Source organism: Vidua macroura, chromosome 2, assembly GCF_024509145.1.
Source record: "Vidua macroura isolate BioBank_ID:100142 chromosome 2, ASM2450914v1, whole genome shotgun sequence".
In the NCBI taxonomy this organism is placed as follows: Eukaryota; Metazoa; Chordata; class Aves; order Passeriformes; family Viduidae; genus Vidua; species Vidua macroura.
The window spans coordinates 113,304,698-113,323,279 of record NC_071572.1 but is presented as its reverse complement, the minus strand read 5'-3'; the positions used below and the strand labels follow the sequence as shown (position 1 = coordinate 113,323,279).

Here is an 18,582-nt window from a genome sequence, read left to right as displayed (position 1 = left end):
TGCTGCCTGCATAACATGGGTGGGGTGGATTAATAAAGGAAGAAGGGGATGGGCTTTTAATTTGCAAGTTCTGAGGGATTGTTATGAAGGACAAGGGTGGAGGAAGCAGGCTTCTCACACCATACAGAGATGCTGTGAGGGCCTTTTGAAGATGTGATTATTTGTAATTGTCTTGTTCTGTTTTTAGAGGCAGTTGCAAAAGACCTTGAAAGCCGTGTACTTAAATATGCTCAATTAAATTGCTTTTTGTTGTTGTTGTTGACTGTAATCCCTCATGTAATCTCTTTGTGTGAGCAGCAGTGCAGAATTTGAACATGTCTTGCTCATAAGAATCTCTAACCTCTCCAACCTCTCTTTCCAAAGTGTAATGATTAAAAACTTGGACCACAAACCTGCTTCTAGTTCAGACACCACCTGTCCAAGTAATACAGAAAGGTCAAAACAGAGGCAGCAGCAGAGGGACAAAAAGCAATAGAAAATGGCACAAAGAAAGGTTTGTTGAGAAGATACAAAAGATACCATTCTGTAACTTAAATTTAATCTTGATTAGTTAGAGAATAAGAGTGATGCTAATCAGGTTAGGCATGCTGGCAAGACAGTAGAAAGAGCAGCAAGACAGCTGAGGAGAAGAAATCCCTCTAACCTTCCTCTAAACCTTCGCTAAAGATTAATCCATCTCTGTTGGATGCACTAATATGTAAGAGAAAAAGGAATGTCGAGCAGAAATAGCAACAGAAGGGCCATAGATTACATGTCTGAGAGGCTTGGATTTCTAGAATTAATTGTGACAGTGTCTTTTTATTTAGTACTTCCATGCCTTTTTTTTTTTTTTTTCCTCCCTTTAAATCTATAAAATGAGAGTAGTATCTATCTAACTATGTAAACAAGTTGTGACAATTTGTAAGTTGTTGCCTGGATAGGTAAGAAGCCCATGGAAGCACGTTGGTAGAGATGTTTCCTTTCTTCAAAGTTCACACTTTGCTCTTCTACTTTGTAAAGGCAAAGATGAGTCAGTTCAAAACTTGGGTTAGTAGAGGGCTATTTCTGGGTGTATAATGTAACAACAGTAGTTTATGAAGCACAGAGTTGAAAATTAATTCATGTTCCTGACTGGACCAGTGTGAAATGCTCTCCTGAGAGGTGGCTGGCCTATCTGTGGGTGGTTAAGCACAAGCCAAAGTTTAGATGTGCTCAGCTGGAGATAACATTGGTGGTACCTGCTGTGGCAAAGTGCTCTGGAAAAGCTTAATACTCTGTGGAGCCAAACTTTATAAATACAGCTGTAGCCCTAGGTCACAGTGATGCCATGGATGCAATGATGAGAAGAGGAAAAGGCCTAAAATTTGTAGAGAGTCATTGTGGGGATTGCTAAGTTGCATTGTGTGAATGAAGTGAGCAGTAGCCAGCAGGTTCTCCAGTCCCAGGCACCCAGTGTGGCCCAGCCCCTGTGTCTGTGGTGTTTAGGCTGTAAAAGGTGACCTTGCCTCTTTGAGAGAAACAAAACCATTTTATCCTAAACAACCCACGAGGCCTTTGTGCAGCAAAGAAGCTTTTGTGCAGTAAAACTCAAACCATTTGCTTTCAAAGATCCATTTAGAACTGGGCCCTGGCCAAGGGGAGAAGAGGTTCACCCCCAAGCAGCCTCTGTGGTGATGTGAGGGGCAGTGGTTTGTCCTGCCTGGTCCTGCTGAGTGACATTTGTTGCCCCTTCATTGTGCTGTTGGAAATCATTGCACTTTAAACTGGATTACAGGCTGGATTTTTCCTCTAGCAAGCTTCTACCCACCTCTTGATTTTGTCGAAAAATGTCACCATACTGAGAGCCCTTCTTGGCTGAGTTAAGGATGTAGAGATAACTGAGGTTGAGGAGAAAGGAGTGGAGATTTCTAAAGCTGGTTCTGCTGACAAAGTCAGCATGTTTGAGGAACTACACCCTAAAGCAAAATGTCAAGGAATGTAGAAACGCTAGAATATAAACTGTGAAAGGGTGTGGGGAAATGCTTCCAGAGTTAGGGCTATTTTATGGTGGAAAGGAAAGTTTTGATACTTTTTTTTTACTTGTTGATTTTAAGATGCTTATCTGCTGAATTGCATTCTTTCAGTTTTGGTATGTATGCTATGGAATTTCTGTGGCTAGCTAGAAGAAAGTAATTCAGACATGTATTTCAAATATAAACAAGAAGTAGGAAATGAAATAAGTTTGGGGGGGAGGGAAACACATGATGTAAAGGGAAGAATATGAGCACAACAAAGTGATGCAATAATTCAACACTGGAGTATGCTGGCAGGACTTCATGAAAGCAAGGATCTCATTTGTGGTCTGCAGACCAGTTCCATAAAGAGTGATACATTGAACTTAGGAAGAATGTCTGGTAGATATCAATGTCATTATTCCACTCTTAAATTCAGGGAATTCTTGTTCATGTTAAATGTATCAACATCAGGAAAAGCCACGTAGATCTGAGAAGGGTGTTTTGATTTTTAGGGTTTTTTTTTTAAACCAACAGGAAAACAAAAACTAGGAGAGAGAAAATAAGTTGTGTACAGAAAAACACTTTGATTAGTGTGCCAGACTGCCCAGAGTGATTGTGACATCTCCTTCATGAAACACATTAGCAGCAGAAGAAATTAATAGGTCAGAATATTAATTCATCTGCTCTGTCTTCCAGGGAGGCAAAGAACAGCCAAGACTTTGTCTGATGCTCTCCCTGAAAAAGCATCTTTGTGTTTATGACTGCATTATGAGAGATTACCTAAGGTGATGTGGAAGTACACGGTTTTCGACTTGGAGATGATCTGTAAACGGGAGGAAGAAGTTTTGCTTTTGATGTTTCTGAAAAGTTGCAAAAAAACTTGAAAATCTTAATAGCAGGAGAGTTCTACTGTCATTTTTATTCAGGGAATAATATCTCTGAGCAGCTGAGAAGGAAACTTACATTTAGTCAGAGTGGCTTTTGTATTTTGTGTGTATATTACTGTATACTGAATGCAGATGTCTAATCTGCAACAGGAAGAAAACCTTTCATTTTGGGAGTCTTACTGAGATGTGCTTACCTGTGGTTTACAGTCAGAAGCAGTAGGAGTACAACAGCACCTTAATTCTTTCTTCAAATCCTGGCAGAATTTCACCAAACTACTAATAATTGTTTTTTTATTTAAAGAGCTTTCAGTTCATCTCTTCACATGAGTTCAGAAATAAGGGCTTATGCATTTTTCAATGGCAAAGTTAAATGTTTAAGACTGGTGAAGAAGGGTATTCAAAGTGATTATGAATAAATTGAAATACTTACTCATATGATGTATTAGCACAAAGTTATTTTTCTTCATGTAATGGTTCACAGTGCAGGAACTGATGTCTGTCATTAACATCACCTAATGTTTTCCTTGATAGTGTTTTAACTTTTAAATTGATTATAGCATAAAGGTTTTTATTAAACTGTTCTCTGCTGGACTGTGTGTAAGGATTGTTCTAAGAACTGGGGTTGAGGGCAGGGAGTTGGTTCCCTTCATTCCAAAGATGAACTCTCAAGAAAATTTGAATGAATTTGGTGAATTTCCCATAAAGACACACATGATTTTGGACTTTTGACTTTTAAAATGGAGCAGCAGGCATTGCCTTGGTAATAAACATGTGCCTCTTGTCCCCTTTCTAAAATTCCTTCTGCATTTGCATGGCCCATTGGGCATGTTCAGTGAAGAACTGTTCAATGTGGTGGCTGTGATTGGGGATGATTCCACCTGCCAGGAGTACATTCCTCTTGCTCACAGGCCTCAGAATGGGGTATGCCTTGTAGCTGCCAGCTGTGCCAGGTAGTCCTGTGGCAATGAATGCTGCTGTGGTACATCACTGTTCAGTTACAGTTGAAAAATAATACACAGGCATGGAAATCTTGTTATTTTTCAGCTGGAAGAGCTGAAATGCTGTGTGCAGTTTCTGAATGCTTGAGTTCCAAAACCTCTGTATAAGGTGAAACGGTCATTATGGTTCTGTCTTCAGCTTTTTGGGGCTTGTTTTTTTCAGTTACAATATCTGCAGAGTATGTAGTACAGTTTGGAAAATATGTTTTTCTGTCCTTCTAAGTTAAAGCTCTCTTGTGTTTAAATTGAATGTGTTGGCTCTTGAGAGGATTTGAATAATGCAAGTACTCAGCGTTACAAAATATTTTTGTTTTTCAGTTCTGAAAACAAAGGGAGCGAAGCCATAAATTCAAAGAGCAGCCAAAAGGAAAGTACAACTCTGCCTGCACTTTTGAAGGTAAGAATTTTATTGACTGATATTTATTTTAGGTAAAACCTGCCACCTCTGCTTGTGACTATTTGTTAGGGTTTTGATGTTGGATGCACTCCTCTACTGCAGCATGGCACCTGATTGCCACCTTCTGGGTTAGGGTCCACTATGCCAGGGTTCTAATGTACATGCTGAAGACACAAAAAACTATTTGTGCTTCACATTCTTTAAACAAAATCCACGTATTTACTTACAGGAAAGAACTGAGGCTTCAGTGTGTGTTTGCCAGTGAAGAAGAAAACTAATATTTTTATCAAACCATGTTTACAGGCATTGCTCTAAAGCACCATTTCTGTTTAATTTATGAATATCTAACCAGCAAGCCTGTGCTTGCCTGAAGGTCTGCTGGTTGCCAGCCAGAGCTCTGCAAGATCTTTGTGCTGAGATTTGTCTGTAAGTCGGGTGCTCCTCACCAGTTACCCGTGTTAATCATGCTTGTCTTGTCCTGTAAGTGTTGTGCTGCGAGAAAAGGACATGTTCCTCTGTGATCAGGGCTTTCTCCTGTGGCACTAGGCACACCTAAAATTGTGCTTAGATTCAGCCAAATATCATAAATAATTATGTACAAGACAGGTGATAACAGCTGTCACATCCTGCCCTGCACTGAGCTGTTCTAGTGATCCAGTCACTAAGCAGTTTTGCTTGAATTTTTGTTCCTTTTCTGAGTTGTCTCGATGCAGTGCAGATAATATGGTGGTGCTTCCCCAAAAGGGGCTTGGCTAGTCTGCCAGATTTATTTATAGGCTTCTTAACACACTTAATCTGAGATTTCTATCCCATGTTGCATTTATTGAGCATTCATGGTGTATGGAAAAGGAAGTGCTCGCCTTCTGTAGGGCCCACAGTCCCTGTGTAGTTGCATCCTCAGTATCTAGGGACCATTTATTTGGGCTTCACTAAAGTTGGAGACTTTTCAGTTGCCTCTACAAAGACCCCAGCAAGGTTATTTGCTCAATAAAAATCCATTTTGACTATGGTTTGTCTACAGCAAGGTGGGAAACAATGTTTGTTCAGAAGCCAGGTGGATTTAGGCCAACTCTGTCAGTTCAGAGCTCCTGGAAAATGCCACTGCATGGCTTCCTATTACCATAAATCATTGATGTTATGCCTTGGAATGCAGGCAGAAAGGTTTCTGATAAACCAGAGAAGACTCTTATCTATTATAATAGAAGATCATTTTCTCAGTTTTAAAAAAACCTCATTTTTCTGTGTCAGATCAGTGAAAAATTCCAAACCAGATTTTCCTTTGGAGGAGAGTCCAACTGAGGACAGGACTGAGGAAGGGGAAGCATTCAGGATTCAGCACTAGGAGTTGCCTAAAAGGAAGTATGGATAGGGCTAGGTCTCAGGGAAAAAGCAGGATGCGTAGGTGGAGCAAAGCAAGCATAGCAAGTTTAAGTTACCTAAGAGTATTTCTTTCTTGCCAAAAACTAAATCTGATTAATTTTTTTTTAATTTACAAAAGCCACGATTCAGAATCTTTTCCTGCTGAATCTGTTTCAGTAGTCTTTTACTCAAAACTTGTGTTTTTATAATACTGTACTAAAAGCTGCTGCCAAAATCAGTGCTGGTTTTTTCCAAGTATCTGATCTCCTCTTTGCCTTGCCATAACTTTTAACTTAATTGTATTGTTTTAGACCTATGTTAAAAAGCCTAAAACCATGACATTATCTTTGAAATAATACCTGGTGTTTGTATAGGCTTTAGGAAGAAGGTGTGGTTTTCATACTAGTAGAATGTGCTGGCTCTTGAGCTGTACTGAGAGCTTCCTGTCTAACTTTACTCTTTCTTAAGCTGATCAAAAACCTTGTGATACACTTGAACAGTTTCATATGCATAGCAGTGAGTACTTTGAGCAGTGTATCTTGTGGGCATTATCTACAACTAGATAGTAAAAACTTACTTAGAGGAAGTAGAGAAAGTATTGGTTTTCTGATGCTCCCCTTGCTACATTTTCTGTGGAAAATATTTTCTGTTTTTTCCTCTCACTGCTGTCTCCAGTACACACTTGAAATTTAGTAATTGGCCAAAATAAACTGTCTTCTGCAAAGATCACCAGATTGCACCTGAGCAGCTGGAGAGAAGTGACGCTGTCGTAATTGTGGTCTTGGGATAACTTAAGAGTCTTTTCCAGCCTAAATGATTTTATGAAAGGTATGATCTGTGTTATTTAAAGATGCTTCAGGTTTTTTCATCCATTCATCAAGGTTACTGTAGGCTGACAAAAAAAAATGTTATGGAAAGTGTGCTTTGTGAAGAATGTCTGAATCTATACATGGATCAGTTTTGAGCAGTTTTCCAAGCACGCCCATATCTCTGAGCTGTGCTTCTACCTCAGCGTTTCAGGTGGATGGTGACTTAAAGTGAAACCATGTTGTGTCTGTGTTAGCTGTCACCAAGTTAATGAGCCATCCTATTTTTGATAGACTTCCACACTGTGATTTTGTATATTCATTGGCCATCTTAGCAGGAGGCCAGGGGCGAAATAGCAGAGGAGCTGTAAGTCTCTGATTTAGCAGCAAAGGTCGAATGTCTAAATTATAACTGACTGGGTGAGTGGAGCTGGGAATTGTGCTGAGCTGTGGTAGTTCTTTGACTCTTCTGAGCATTTTAGACACAACTTCTGTACTTTGCCCCTGTTATTTTTTCCCTACAATGAAATATTTAGCTCATAAAGGGAGGAAAAGATATTTTAATGTGCACCTTTTGAAAATATTAAGCCTAATTTTTCTGTGCGCCCGGGGGGACTTTATCAGTCATCACTTGATCACTTTCAAGAAAATATTACTGAAATATATTTTCTGTATCTGTTAAGTGATTGCAGAAAGTACACCACCTCCTCCCAGTATTAATTTACAGATTTTGTTTTGCTTCTCTTTCTTTGAATTAGGGCTGTAAAGGGTGTCCTTTCTGAGTAAACGCTCCGTTTGAGCAGCGTGATTGTTGAGCAGATGGTTGTGTGGATGTAAACAGCTCTTGAACTTCATGTTTAGTGTGCTAAGTATCTGCACTACAGACTGTCCAGTACACATTAGTATATCATTAACCTCACTTTTAGTGCTGCAGGGATTTTGTTTTCTAAGGGAATAATGCAGCAGTGCTCCCTGAAAAAGGGTGTTTCATGGTCCCTGGATACCCTTCCTGTAGCAGTGTGTGGAGAAAATGGCCCATTCTTCCATAACCCATTAGGAAGGAATTCTTAAGCATCTCAGCACAGAAACTACCATGTGGGTTCTGTCAGGCAAACCCAAAAGTTCCAAAAAGTAAGTGCAAATTTGATACACCAAATGCATAATTTAGGTTACAGTATTTCAGTAGCATCAAGTATTCTATGATTTGGCCCATAGGCTCAAGTCTGAATTAACCTGAGACAGTCTCAACCTTCATAGAAAACTCAGGGGCAGAAAGTACAGCAGAGATTATCAAGTCTGCTCCTGTGCCTCAAGGTGAGATCTCTGTATCTCTGTCATACCTGATAAAAGTTTGTCTGACTTGTTCTCAAAGACCTCCAGGGATGGAGATCTCCTAAGATCTCTCCAACCTCATCAGACAACTGTTCTACCAATTTCATAGACCTTATAATTAAAAACCCTTTTTCTTAACATGACATCTAAAGCTTCTGTGCTACAAATTAAACCTGTAGCTAATTGTCCTCTGACAAGTACTCCTGTACACTGTGAACATGGAAAATAGAGATTATTCTGTAGCTCTGCTCTGTCACATGAATTTCATTTCAAGGTAACATAAAGATGGCTGTATTTAAGCAGGAGACATGGTATTAAATTTTGATTGCAAGGACTGCAATTATGTGATAAGATGGAGCCAGCTTCTTTTTGGAGTTGCAACGGGTACAAGTTGGAACATGGGAAATTCCAGTCACCTATGTGAATTTACCTTTTTTTTTTTTCTTTTGTCTTTAATATAAAAATGGTCTCATATTGGAACAGTTTGCCCAAGTGAGTTGGAGAATCTTTATGCTTGTAAATGCTCAAAGCTGGATTAACCAGAGCTGCTTTGTGCAGGAGCACAGACTGCATGACCTTCCCAGCCACATTCCTTTCAGCCTAATTTGTGCTGTAATTCTATGTCACAAAATTTTTCATCCAGTGTGCCAATTTACACAAGACTTTTTCAGAAGTCCCATGAACTTGCTGAATATAGATTGCTGTTCTTATGGAATGTGCCTTATTTTGACTATAGTTTTAAGTTTTACAAAAAACTTAGAAATCAAAATTAAACCTAGAGTCTTAGTTAACTACATACTGTTTTCCATATAGCATGGGGTGGGTATTTATATTGTCATGGTTTTATTTTATATTGATTTTATTTCAAAAAATCTCATCACTTAAAATTTCATCATTAATTATCTAAGTAGTGTCTGCTCAGGCTGTCTGTGAATTCTTGCTAAATTCCTGACTTAATGATTAGAAATCAGAGAGAGGGATGCTTTTCCTTTTGGGAGTCAAGGGAGATGGACTATTGCTGCCAACCATGAATTTTTGAAAAACCTAAGGGTTACTTGTAAAAACTGCTGCTGCCCACAGCAACAACTGAAAGATAAAACAAAAGTTGTTTTGGAGTTTGTACAATCAAGATTTCTCTTGTGAAAGCAGGTATTTTTCTCCTCAGCCATGATGTAGACTTTTGTTGAAATGGAATTTTATAGGCGGTACCTTTTGGCTTCCCAGGATACTTTGTTAAATTGATGGTTGATGTTAACAGCTATATGTGTTGAGGGAGATAATTCAAGATCATCCCATCTAAAGTTCTGGTAAATTCCCTTGCAATACTGAAGATTTTTAGAAAGAATGATCTTGAAATGTGCTTCCCTCTCTGCTACTTTTGTTCTTCAAAGAAGGGATCATGAGCAGGGAACTTTATTTCAGGATGGGTGGGGATAAAAAAAAAGGCTGAAACCTTGGTCTGTTTAGCTCAGAAAACCAGCAGACAGGTGAAGCAGAAGTGTGATGCCAGGTGCTATAATCTGCCCATAGAATGTAAGTGCAGGTGGAAATCACACTGTCTCATCCCATTCCCAGTGTGCTGTCACTTCTCAGTTGAAAAGGTAAATTTCACCTTTCTTTTTTTTTTTTTACCCAAGCTTCAAGAAATTGTCAAATAAAAGAGAACAGAAATTGTTTTATGTTTGTGGAAACATATTTATTAAAAGGCAATGAAAGTGTAATACTGGAAGACTTTGGGGGAAAGAACAGAAGTAAGGCAGACAATTTAATTCTGTTCTCTCTGGCTCCACAGTAGCCCACAGTAGTAATGAGGTGATGATTGCATACTCAGAAATGAGTACCAGTTTTTAATCTTCGATCAGAGCTTTAAAATAATTTAATGAGAAAATCCAGAAGGGAAAATTTTCAAGCAGCTTTGCAAATGGTGTGAAGAGAAACTTTTAAATTGAAAAGTTAATTTGGTTGTTCTAGAGCCTTTCACTGAGTTTAAAATTCTCTGTGAAAGTGACCCAGCAGAAATTTTATTTCAAATTGTACCTCCTTTTTTCTACCTTTCCATTTGAAATGTTCACCTCAACCACTTTATCTGTTGTTCTCGTCAGGGAATGTATTTCTGGATACTTCCTCACATTTTAGGAGAATACTATAAATTTCAGAGAATGCTTGTTTCATCTTTTCTTTCCTCATCTGACAGATTAAATATACATTAATGACTCTTTGCTGTTTCAAGAATTCAAATGGATAAACAAATTTTTAAAGTCCCAGTGCTGAACTTTGAGCAGATGCTGTTGTCTTTCCAAATGTTAAATAGTCATTGACTTTAAATAGGTTTAGTTTTTAAAATGCAAAGCTGATACAGTTTAACTAAAAGTCTCTTCCTGTTGTTTAACTTTTACCCCTGATTAAGAAGATGCCATGATTTCATTAGTTTTCTAGTTACTTTTGTCTTCCGGGGTTGCCATGACCTGATTTTTTTCATGTCAAACCAAGCAGAGAAATGAGGATGGGGAAGGAAAACTTCCCAGTATTAAAAAGTATTCAGGTTAACTGGGTATTTGTAGAGGTACTGAGTTCATCTTTATCTTAAATTCCCCTAAAACTCCAAGTCACTCTTTGTTTCTTTTGGGTTTTTTTTTGCTTTTTCTCATTAGTTAAAAGGTATGTTTTAGTAAAGACTAAATAGTTTTTTACAGTGATGGACCTCCCTTACATCTTCTACACCACCACTCTAATTACTGGCTTAAATAGGAAAAACCCACTTTAACCATGTATTTTTTCAATCCATTTGGTTCATGAACACTAGCAACAGTGGGCTTTTAGGGGCTCTTATTGTGTATTTCACAGTCTGATAGTACTTTTGCCTGATTTTTTCTCAATGCCATTCTAATTTCCTTAGACAAGCTTTGTTCTTAATCTTTGTCTCACTATGTCCAATAGTTTTTCATTAGGTTTCCATATGTATTGTCTCCTGTTGGTTGCAAAAGCCTAACAGATTTTCCTCACAGTACTTGAAAAAACAAAGGCGTATTTCACATTTGGATTTAAGGCACCTCAGTGTGTCTCACTCACTGAGAAAAGTGGGAGATTGCACCAAAGATGCTTTAACCTCCCAGAAAAAGAAAATCTGCTAAAAAACCTGCATTTATGACTCACTGTGGAGATGAACTAGCCTGTCACCAGCCCCAGCTATATCCCTGTGGATTTTGCTTAGCACACAGAATTTATATACTGTGTCAGTGTTCTAACTGAATGAGATGCTCATAATTGTTGAATGAAATGCAGCCATCTCAGTGGTGTTGGAAGGTCAAAGCTAAGGGCAGGAACAAGATTAATTTTCCTGTACTATATGTGGAAATGCCTACATGTGCTACTTTGTGCCCCCAGCACTTCAGCCTGAAGCTGTTAATTAATTTATAAATGCCAGCAAACAGAAACTCAGGAGTAGTGCCGTGACCCGTTCTCAGATCAGGATGTTGGGGTTAAATGACTTGTTGGAAGTCCCTGGGGTGAATCAGGATGATCCTAAATTTCAGATGGCAGGCCATCTCCTCCCACAGGTGCAGGAGGGATGAGGTGGGAGAAGGGTGTCTGTGCAGGAGGTGGGATGCTCTCCCAGTGCCATAGGACAGGCGGCCTGAGAGGTCCCTGTGCGGCTGTCTGGAGTTTCTGCTCCCTAATGAGCGTTCATTCCTGGGGAGGGAAATCCCAAATGTCTGGCAGCTGTGCTGGAAGCTGACGCTTTGTTCACGGAAATCTGTGTTTTAACGCTGGTAACGTTTTCATTTCCCTCGTTAGGGCAATAAAAGAGGTTGTATTTTTGGCAGATGGACGGAGCCCTTGCTGACTGAGAACCTCAATTCAAACTTCAGCCACCCAGCTGCTGAGAAGAGATGGCTTACAAGGGTGGTCACGAGGGTTCCCTGCTGGGCAGGAGGTGAGGAAAACTGAGGTGACCTGGCAGTTTACCCTCCTCAGGGTGCTGCTGTGCCCTGCAATCCCACCTCGGGGGATTGCTCACCTGGTGGCGAGCCCTGGGCCTGCCCACCGAGGCGCAGCGAGGCCGAGGGCGGCTGTCTGCGCTGCGGCCTGCAGTGGATGACAGCCTGGAGGGCACACTCGGCTGCCCCTGGATAAATCAGCTGGGATAACAATCCTGCCGCGGTGGGCTTGTCCCCTGAGCCCCAGCTGGCAGGCTTCAGTGCAGCAAAGTGGGAGCACAGGGCCCAGGCACAGCGTCACTTATCGCTGCGGTCTCCTGATTGAAGCCATAGTCTCGTTTCACACTCCGCCACACCAGGCTCCTTGCACGTGAGGGCACGGGCCCGTAGGATAATTCAGGTTGAAGGGAGCCCAGAGTGTCATCCAGTCCAGCCTCAGTTCAGCTACAAGGTCAGGCCAGGTTACCCAGGGCTTGCTCAGTGAAACTCGGAGCAGCGAGTTGCCAAAGGACTAAAAGCTAATTAAAGCTTCATGAAGCATGTCACAAGCAGGAAAGCTCACAGAGAGTGGGAAAGGGGAGGCCAGGAGAAGGCTGATGACAGTTCATTACAAGAGGAGCAGAAAGATAACGTTATAGCAGGAAAATTTTTTTCCTTGCATCAGCAAGGATCTCAAAGGGGATCTGGCAGGTAGGTTTCCATCCAGAGACCGCTGTTTTTGTGGTGAACCTGAGAAACTATTCAGACTGCTGTGATGCTGTAAGAGGACTTTTAAAATTTATTTTTCTTTGACTGATGACATGAAGTGTAAGTAAAACAAGAGTCACTGATGTTCCTATAGTGTTGTGAATATCAAACTGCTCAAGCTTAATTGTGACACAGAATCAAATGCTCTGTCAAGGTTGCTGGAGGCCCTGACTGTTGAAAACTGCTGGGATGTACCATGGAAAGGATTATTTTATATAAACCCTGTGCCCTTTTTTTTTTTTTTTTTTTCCTGAGTGCTCACTAGGGGCTTCTGTCAGAGACAGACTGGGAGAGAGGCACAGGGAATGATAAGTGAAAGTTTCTGTGATACTGGCTCGTGGAAGTGCCACGGTGCTGTGCGTTCATCAGGCATTCGTGCCTGAAGGCTCCTGCTGTGCTAGAGGCTTACTGGCTTTCGTATAGTAAAATCTTGTGCTTTCGTCTCAGTCATTTGAATATGGCACCATCTTAAAATACAAACTTCAAAATCTGCAGCAGGAACGGTGCTGTTTGCATAATGCTTCAGACTTTGAATTGAGATTTTGTGTGCAAATGATGAAATACCAATGGCTCAAGCTGTCTGTTATGGCAAAGTGGAGCAGGAGGGAGAATATATGGAGAATAGGATTGATTATATTGAAGGGAAGAAAGAAGGATTTGCATAGTTTCTGTGTTAAGACTTAATATCCACATATATCTTCAAATAAGCACAGTGTAAATGTTCTCTGTGGCTTTTTTTCATGCAAGACGCTATTTATGGTTAAAGGTATGGAAGGACCCTTTCATATTAGAGCTTCCTGTTCTTTTGATTTACCAAAAGTTAAGTAAAGAAAGGAAGATTAAAGAGGAAGGAAAGTCTAAATAGATTTCTGTTTCTGGAAGCAGAGACTACAAAACAGCTTTTCAAGCAGGGCATAAATTATGCTCACAAATAAGCAGCACAGTCTTTACAAGTGTTATGTCTCAGAGCTGCTCAGAGAAGACTTTCACATGTAAAGATTTAACTATATTTGATGTCTCAGCTCCTAATAGAAAAAAAAAAAAACAAACAAACTCTCCATTAGTTTCTGAATACAAATGGTTTTAAAAAATGGGCAAAACCACACCAAACAAAACAACAACAACAAACAAAAACACTTATAAGACTAAACTGTTGTCAAGTTTTTAATGTAACAATTTCTTTTATAGTTAATGCATCTAGCTGTTAATGTCATAGATATTTTAATAGTTAATATAAATGTTCGTGGCTTAAAAGGGTTGTGCAGAGAAAAGAATAAGATTTGTGTGCATTTCCTGCACTGAGGTACTCTTTTAGATTAGACAAATCTGTGTGAATGGTACAAATCACAAAACTATGGAAAAATGCCCTCCTTCACTTAAAGTTAATTAAAATCTGGCACTGAAGAATGCTGAGGTGTTAGTCAAAGTGAAGGAAGAAAATATGACAGTAGAACTTTGAAGCTGACATGGTGAATCATTCACTCATCAAATTTTGGAAATTATTTTGTTGTCTTGTTTCTGTTTTGTATTTCCTCATGCAAAGTACTCAGTTCCTCTGAGATAAAGACAATTATTCAAGAGGTTCATTCCAGGCTCGTGTGTTACTTGTCTAATACTGAAGATAGCAGCCAGAGCTGTGGCACCATCTCCAAGCTGCAATGTTGGCATCTTCATTTCCAGGGGTGGGTTTGGGTAGAGTTGACATGTGAAGTGGTAAATCTCTGATCCCACAGGGTTGACTGCACCCCTTTGTGATGCATCAGCTGTTGATCGGAGCAGTATGTAGGGGAGCAGGCGGGGTTTGTCACAGGTGGGATGAAAAAAGGCCAGAGTTTGACTTTGCCCACTTCTAAAAGTTTACTTAGAAGTTCAAGTTGTGGTTGTACAAGTGTCTTGCCTGTACAAAGAAAATGGATGTTGTGTGGATTTCTCAAGGACAAATTAGCTGTTCAATTTCTGTCCTCACAATTCCAATAAACAATTCAATTTTCAACACATGCATCTTTTAATATTAAAGCAGTTGCATCAGCTCTGTATTTAAAGGGCAAAAAAGAATTGCTTGAAGTTTAAAGACCACTGCTTCGGTATCACTAAATATATCTTGAAAGTTCTTAAGAAATTGCTGTTCCCCAAGGATGAAGCTGAGTTCATTAAAACACTTTTTTCACCATTAACATGATCCTAGGTGGCCTATAAACAAATAGGCCTGCTGGCTTATTTAAGATTACTTCAAGTAGAAATAGGATTGGTCACCTAGTGGAAATAGTAGCTTTCTGTGTAGGTGTTGCCCAATTTGAAACAATTACTCTTATCCAAATGTATTGTTGACACAACTAAAATTTGCATAGGACTTTTTGTTCATGTTCTTTCCCACTCCTGTTGAGCAGGATAGATTTCATCTGAGAAAAGCTTGGGGTAACTTTAATCTGTGTTAATGAACTGGGTTGAATCAGGAATTGAAATTACAGGGTTGTACTGTAAAGATAAAATAGGCAGCAATAGCCTATGGCACCCACTAGAAAGGGTGGGGATGGGGGAGGGAGGTGCTTCCCAGAAAACTTTAGTCCAGGGAAGGAAACACATTTGCAGATTGTGAAGCTGAAAATGTGGCTATGTGTGGTGTTTGTGAAGCCTTCCAGTGAAGTTGCATCACCTTTTTGGGCAGATGGTCTTGACAGAAGTAACATGAGCTTGGACAGCAGTCCCTGGATCTCTGAGAGGAGCTGACACGGAGGAAATTCAAGGGCATAAATTGGTGAGGAATAGAGCTTGCCTTGCCTCTGGGTGTAGATGCTCAGCTGAGTTGAGGGAAGAAATGAACATGTGGTTTGAATGAGGTGAAGCCCTGCCTCGGTGCCCATTCATTTCAGTTCTGATAGGGCCGATAGGCAGTTCAGAAGGTCAGAGGTGCAGGGCTGGTGCTCTGCAGGACTTTGGCTGTATGGAAAACCAGGCAAAGAGTGCTGGAGACTGTGGGAGACAGCAAATCCATTTGCAAACAGCTGTGCAGTTGAAGGAGAGCTGGCCAGAGGGTTGAACTAAGGTAGTTCAGCTCTGGGATGTGAGTGGAGTTTGTTTTATCCCAATTCTGTTCTTGACTCTCCTCAGTTTTTCAGAAGTGCAGAAGGCTGTGGGGTGTATGTATTTGGCTGTGGTGTTCTTGCCTAGATTTGCAAGCTGAAAACTGTTCTCACAAGCACATGGAGGTTTGTTTGTGAAGCTGTGCTTTCTGAGGGGATTAGTCTGAAGTGTGAAATAACTGTTCCTTGCTTCTTCCCCATGTTTTTGATGTCACTTGAAGCAATTGTTGCCATCTGTCCTGTATTTTTTTCCACTGCAGCTGCATTGGGAATATTCTAGCCTGCGTTAGTCCTTTTTACTTTTTGTGGAATAGGGACCTCTTTGGTACAAAAAGAGAAGACAACAAGCAGTGGGCTTTTAAATGACCTTTTTAAATGACAAATCTCTTGAAAAGAATACAATGTAAAGGTGCAAATTAAAATCAAGGAATTTGGGAATGTGTGAAAATTACAGGAACCATCATCTTTATGTGCTTTTTGTATTTATCTTAGGCTTGTCAAAATGAAGAGAAAAACCATTCCACAGAAGAACTTAGCAAGTCTGAAATCCAGGAGGAGCTGAAAAAGGCTAATAGCCTTCCTAGTTTGACTCCTGGAAGCAAAACATCCGATAAAGACAAGCAACCCCGAGAAGGCTTTTTTCATTTCCTTGGAAGCTTATTTAATATTGCAACAAAATCTTCTTTGGTAGAATCTAAACCCCCTACCTTTGAAGATGAACCCAACAGATGTGAAAAGGATTTAAAGAGCACAAATACCTTTCCAAAGGACATGCAACCAAAGCACCCGAAAATTGAAGAGCCTACAGCTAGAAAAAAAGAGGATTCTGTAAATAAAGGTGATGCCATCTTAAATAATATTGGGAAAGATATCACAGGGGATCTTCAAGGAGGCTGGAAACAATCCTCAGATACAGAAAAGTAAGTTTTGTAATTTATTATTAAATGTGTTGATGTTTGTGTGTGTGTGTTCAAAACTATGCTGACCAAGTTCTGATGACTGTGTGAGAAATGTCTGTCATTTCTAAGGATGGTTGGAGTGTCCTTGACTTGACTTTGTGCAAAACTCCAGTAGCAACTGCCTAAATAAATGAGAATAGGAGAAGTCAACTGCAACAAAATATAACTTTAAAGAAGTTGTTTAGAAGTCTCCTGACTAGATGTGGTATTTACACATATGGCATTACACATATTACATATGTTAAGGGGGGAAAGAAAGTGTGAAGAGCTTATTTCCATCCATATTATGGCCTATATAAATGTCTGGCTTGAATGGCTTGAATGTTTGTTCTTTTTGTATCTCAGCAGTTCAATAATTTTACCTGTGCAAGTAAGGTTTTCTCACTTTCAAATTATCATTCCTAGTTTGACTGGGTGATTTTTGCTTGTGTGATTTTTCCCCTAGTTCTTTGGGGTTTTCCTGTGATGTAAAGAAGGTTATGCAAAACACTCAATTTCAATTAGCCAAAACATGGAACAGTCTTTATACTTCTGTAACATTTTTAAAAGAAGATTAAAAAAAAAAAAAAAAAAAAGTGGTGGCAAAGGCACTGTTGTGTGTTTGAGAGTAGAAGAGTTAAAACACTGGCTGTGGTCAACACTGTGTGTTACAAAACCCTTTGTGACTGTCATAAACATAGATATTAGTTTTCCAAAATCATTTGTAGCTGTTACGTTGAAAATTTGGCTGCCTGTGGGTCAGCATAGCGTGGATTTGGAGTTAGGTGTGAATGTGTGCCTGTGGTACCTGTCCAGTTTCTGATGGGTGTGTAGAACATGGACTTGTTTGTGGACAGTGGATCTGCAAGTGATGATGACTCAGGCTTTCAGAATGGCCCAAAATATTTATTTCAAATTTAAGCAGAAAGTAGTGATTGGGAGTAGCCAATAAGTCTTATCACAGTGCTCCTGCTTGCATTGTGGAATGGGAGGATGGGCTCAGAAGAAACACCTTTTTTTTCTTTTAAATTTTTTTAATTAATTGAGCTGTGCTCAGTGTGTTTATTGGTGGCATGTGAAATGTTTCATCTCTGTGTAGGAGGTCAGAGACAGCCAAAACAGCTGCTTGTTGAATTCCATTTCCATACTGGGGATGTCTCCAGCACTCTGCCCTTACCTGTTATTTGGCAGAATAATTATTTGAAGCTTCATGTTATAAATGCAGTGCCTGATCAGGATATGAATAGGTGATGTGATACCTGTTTAAGTGAAGTTAAAACTGTATTTCCACCTTCAAAATACAGTAATTAATAGTAATACTGGTTGTGTTCTCATGAGTGCTCTGGTTTGGTCTGTGACGTCACCAACTGGTTTTTATCCCAAACTCTTATCATGGTATCACCCATCTGACTGTGCTTTTTCCAAACTGTAGCTCAGCACCACCTCTGCTTTGATCAATTCAGGAGAAAAGTTCTCCTCCCCTCAGTTGTTCCCAGGAGAGCCCAAGAGTGTGGTGTTATTTGGTCTGGTTCCTGAGCAAACTGTATTCCCTAAAACCTGTTGGACAGGCTGGGTTGCTGCATCAGTCTCTTGCTGCTATTTGCTGTTTCTGTAGTATATCCTTCACTGTCTATGCACAATTTACAGGGTAAGATGGATCTCATTCCCCTTTTTCTTCTTGTGAATTCTTCATAAAAATATCGATTAATAAAATAAGGCATTTATCAAAGTTTGCAGAGTTTGGAAAGTGTGGGTGTTAACTCACTGAAGTGACCTCTTTGCTCTCTGCAGAAATTTTTGAGTTATTTTTGTTTTCCTGAAGTCAAAGTTACAGTTGGATTTTTCAATTGACCATCCTTTGACATCCTGTATTGTTAGATAATCTTTGCAGACCAGTGTAGATTTTTTTCAGTATAGTTCACGTGTCTCATGGCTAAGCAAGCATGAAAGAATGTGTGTTGCTAGTTTGGAGGTAAGGGTGGGTTGGCCTATGTACAGAATGAAGCTTTTCCATGGAAAATACAATTTTTCTTCCATTTTAAAAAAGTTGGGTTTTTTATTCATTGTAGTTATTGTAAATTAGGGCAAACATTAAACCATTCTATGTCCTTTTAAGCTCATTCTCAA

The 18,582-nt window shown here is 39.7% G+C and overlaps 1 protein-coding gene across 1 annotated transcript in view; it reads left to right on the top strand.

Annotated features, from left to right (window-relative positions):
* The window catches only part of CRYBG3 (crystallin beta-gamma domain containing 3), an 80,591-nt gene that overhangs the window by 9,637 nt on the left and 52,372 nt on the right, over window positions 1-18,582 (top strand). The window contains exons 2-3 of the mRNA XM_053969838.1: window positions 4,177-4,255; window positions 16,010-16,437. Of these exons, the coding sequence (XP_053825813.1) occupies window positions 4,177-4,255; window positions 16,010-16,437 (507 nt within the window). The remainder of the gene's footprint in view (window positions 1-4,176; window positions 4,256-16,009; window positions 16,438-18,582) is intronic.